Consider the following 4,413-nt stretch of genomic DNA (forward strand, 5'->3'; position numbering starts at 1 on the left):
AAACAAATACAAAGGGAATCCTGAGGATTTTCAAAGGAAGGAGAGGAAGTAGCTAGTCATGTAAAAGGGACCCTAAAAATAGCCAGTGAATCGCTTATCTGAATAACCACTGAAAAGCAGTAGATTACTCACCTGAAAACTAAGATGATAGAACGTAGTAGACTAATATGTTCCAAGTGATGTCAGAAAAAACTGTCAAACCTAAACCTTATAATCCACCAAATTGTCCATCGAAGGGGAGCGACACATTATGACATTCCCACACAAAAGCTGGCACCCTTTACAAGTAGACTACCCTTTAAGAAATGTCTTATGGAGTACTTCAGGGTAGAATGGACAGACATTCAAAAGCAGTATGAACAAACAAAGGTTAAGGTAAAGATAAATACATGTACAAATATATCAGATATAATATTTGGCCAGGCACGGTGGCTCATACCTGTAATCCCAGCACTTTGGGAGGTTGAGGTGTGTGGATCACGAGGTCAGGAGATCGAGACAATCCTGGCTAACACGGTGAAACCCAGTCTCTCCTAAAAGTACAAAAAATTCGACAGGCAAGGTGGCAGGCGCCTGTAGTCTCAGCTACTTGGGAGGCTGACACAGGAGAATGGCATGAATCCGGGAGATGGAGCTTTCAATGAGCCAAGATTGCACCACTGCGCTCCAGCCTGGGTGACAGGGTGAGACTCCATCTCAAAAAGAAAAAAGAAACAATTAACAACATGCACTTCCACAAGTTGTTCTCCACGTACCTTAAAACACAAATATATTTAATAAAAAAAACTACCTCTAATTTGTGTTTTTGACATAAACTGAATAAAGGTATAATTTTGAGGACTCAATAAGTGAAATAGTGGAGGTACATTATACAGGAGTGAAGGTTTTGTATGTTACTGAAGACAAGCTAGTGTAACTTTAAAAATGTTATAAGAATAGAATCTTCCATACAATCGTCATAGCAACCACAATTAAACAAACAAACACAAAAGAGTAACAGGCAGGAAGAAAGCTTTCTGTTCTACAACAGAAGGTTGTGGCTGTGGATTTAGCTACTCTCACCTGAGGCTACTGAGCAAGCTATCATGCACCATAGCATAGCCGCTATTTCACACAATTTTCACTACACCAGTGGTGATGAAATAGGAGATGTTCATCCATATGCAGAACCTGGTGAAGAACTGGAGGCAGAAAAGAGTGGCTATGTGGAGACACAACTGAAACAAAGTTGGCACAGCAACTGCTCCAATCCTGTGTCTTTCCTCATCGCTTCCCAGGAGTTTGAGGTTGAAAGTATTGTTGACAAAAGACGAGATAAAAACGGGAATACAGAGTATTTGATTCGGTGGAAAGGTTACGACCAACAGGATGACACTTGGGAACCAGAGCAGCACCTCAGGAACTGTGAAAAATGTATACTTGATTTTAATAGACGACAGACTGAAAAACAGAAAAAGCTGACATGGACTAGAATCAGTAGAATTTTTACAAACAATGCCAGAAGAAGAACTTCTAGATCTACAAAAGCGAGCTATTCTAAGAACTCTCCTAAAACGCAAGTGACGGATAGACACCACAGATCCAAAAACAGCAAGTTATTTGCTGCCAGCAAGATCGTTAGGAGAAAGGCAGCTTCACTTCTCTCCGACACACAGAATATGGAGAAAATAAATTCAACTATCAAGACCCTTGCACCTGAAAGCCCCTTTAACGACAAGAAAACTGTGAGTGGCTTTCAGGAACTTGAGAAACTGTACCCTATTGCAGCAGATCAGCAGGACACGGTGGTCTTCGAGGTGACAGAAGGGAAACTCCTCCAGGACTCTTTGTCACGTCCTGGTGCAGAACAGCCTGGAATAGAGAACAAGACTCAGATACACCCACCAATGTCGCAGATGTCTGGCTCAGTTACCGCTTCAATGGCCACAGGTTCGGCTACCCAAAAAGGTATAGTGGTATTAGTAGACCCATTAGCAGCCAATGGAACAACAGACATGCATACCTCAGTTCCAAGAGTGAAAGGTGGGCAAAGAAATATTACTGATGACAGCAGAGACCAGCCTTTTATCAAGAAGATGTACTTTACCATAAAGCTAACAGAAAGTGCCAGCACATACAGAGACATTGTAGTGAAGAAAGAGGATGGATTCACCCAGATAGTGCTATCAACTAGATCCACAGAAAGAAATGCACTGAATACAGAAGTAATTAAAGAAATAGTTAATGCTCTTAATAACGCTGCTGTGGATGACAGCAAGCTCGTGCTGTTCAGTGCAGCTGGAAGTGTCTTTTGCTGCGGTCTTGATTTTGGGTACTTTGTGAAGCGCTTAAGGAACGACAGAAACAGAGCAAGCCTTGAAATGGTGGATACCATCAAGAACTTTGTGAATACTTTTATTCAATTTAAAAAGCCTATTGTTGTATCAGTCAATGGCCCTGCCATTGGACTAGGTGCATCCATCCTGCCCCTTTGTGATCTCGTGTGGGCTAATGAAAAGGCTTGGTTCCAAACCCCTTATATGACCTTTGGACAGAGTCCAGATGGCTGTTCAACTATTACATTTCAAAAAATGATGGGTAAAGCATCTGCCAATGAAATGTTATTTGCTGGGCGAAAGCTGACAGCACGGGAGGCATGTGCCAAAGGCCTGGTCTCTCAGGTATTTTTGAGTGGAACTTTCACCCAAGAGGTTATGATTCAAATTAAGGAGCTTGCCTCATATAATCAAATTGTACTGGAAGAATCTAAGGCCCTTGTTCACTCTAATATTAAGTTGGAGTTGGAACAGGCCAATGAGAGAGAGTGTGAGGTGCTGAGGAAGATCTGGAGCTCAGCCCAAGGGACAGAATCCATGTTGAAGTATGTTGAAAATAAAACTGATGAGTTTTAGTTGTCAGTCTGACTGCTCAGGACACGAGAACTAAGCTGAACCAAATGCATCATGAGTTGCAAGATGCCCTAATCCATCTTCATAGCCCAAAACAGTTTCACCCATAGCTAAGGCTTGGAAACACAACCGGAAATGCCCAAGCCAGGTATTTAAATTATTACATCATTTTTGAGCACTGCAGCTTTAAAAGAAGTAATAAAACAGCTTGTTTGCCCAAATGTGGTTATTTTACGCTCACATAAGCCCAAATATAAAAGCAGACTGTTGGGTACTAGATTCTTCTTGGAAGCCCTAATTTGTATCTATGGCTACTACTATATATAAGACCAGAGTTGTGATTTATTGGATGTTTATGACAGAGAATCATGTAATAATGTTGATTTTTCTTACTTTTACATGCTAGAATACCTCTACTGGGTTATAAGGCAGCCTCAGCTTCCCTCCTAGAAGGACACAAAACAGTATGAGATGGTGCCCTTGACTTTACAGTGGTACAAGCACTTCAGAGACACACAATTATAAATTAAAAGACTTTTCTTTTAGAATAAATATTTCTGGCACAAAATTCACTGGAGATCATTCTCCTAAACTGAACATATGACTAGAATTTGTGGTGAGATATCACTTGATTTTATTTTCCTTTATAAATGTCTAGTTCTTACCCAGTTGACAAAAGAAAACTTTATCTCTCTAAAGTAAAACTTGTTGCACCGTACTGGTGAATTATGGAATCATTTTTGTGGAAATATCCAGGTTCTAATGTTTGTAATGTGCAGATTTATGTTACCTTAGAGTGTGCTCTAGTTAATAAGTTAAAATTCTGGACACATTATTAAAGGCAGAAACTTCTTTCAAAACAAAGACACCTACACTCTGTATGGCCTTTAAAATTATCAGTGTCTCTTTTTATGAGCACACAAATTTCTAGAACACTGCATGTGTTCAGTTACCCAAAAGCTCTATGAATACTGTCTTGCTAATTTTTATCGAGGCTCCATTACATAGGCATAATTGAATAATCCACTGGCCACTGGCGATGAATGTCATCTTTGTCACAAGATCTCTAGGGTGTCGCTTCACCAGCCAACAATCTCTGTGGATGATGTCACCCTTGTGCAAGTTTCCCTTGAGCCTGCTTGTCTAATTTTACACACCCATCTTCCAGCCTGCACTCAACTCCAACTATGGGCTTAGGTTTCAGTTTGCTATGGATGTGCCAGGCACAGAATGGAGGCAGATGCATGAGTGAGTGTTGGTTGAGTCCAGCCACTGCACACAGCTTTGCATGTTATCTGTGATGAGGTAAGCAGGTCAGGTGCTGGTACAGGTGACAATTCCCTGCAGATCTTTAGGTGAATCAGGCATACCACAAGCTTTCTTTTCTGCAGGCACTGAAGAATGCAGTATCATCCAGAAAAGAAGAAATGCCAGAAAATGCAGAGACCCAAAGACGTCATCTCAGCCCTGGCTTGGGAAAGGTTTAGATCTGGGATGTCTAAAGGGCAAATGTCCTGCTTTCTTT

At 41.0% G+C, this 4,413-nt stretch overlaps 1 protein-coding gene across 1 annotated transcript; it reads left to right on the plus strand.

The window, feature by feature from the left end:
- The first annotated feature begins 908 nt into the window (after positions 1-908).
- Positions 909-3,100, plus strand: LOC129053145 (testis-specific chromodomain protein Y 1-like). Its single transcript, XM_054545309.2, has one exon. It carries the CDS (start codon positions 1,086-1,088, stop codon positions 2,889-2,891), a length of 1,806 nt encoding a protein of 601 aa, XP_054401284.1. The 5' UTR covers positions 909-1,085; the 3' UTR covers positions 2,892-3,100.
- The last annotated feature ends 1,313 nt before the right edge of the window (positions 3,101-4,413 follow it).

This window comes from Pongo abelii, chromosome Y (assembly GCF_028885655.2).
Source record: "Pongo abelii isolate AG06213 chromosome Y, NHGRI_mPonAbe1-v2.0_pri, whole genome shotgun sequence".
Lineage (NCBI taxonomy): Eukaryota > Metazoa > Chordata > Mammalia > Primates > Hominidae > Pongo > Pongo abelii.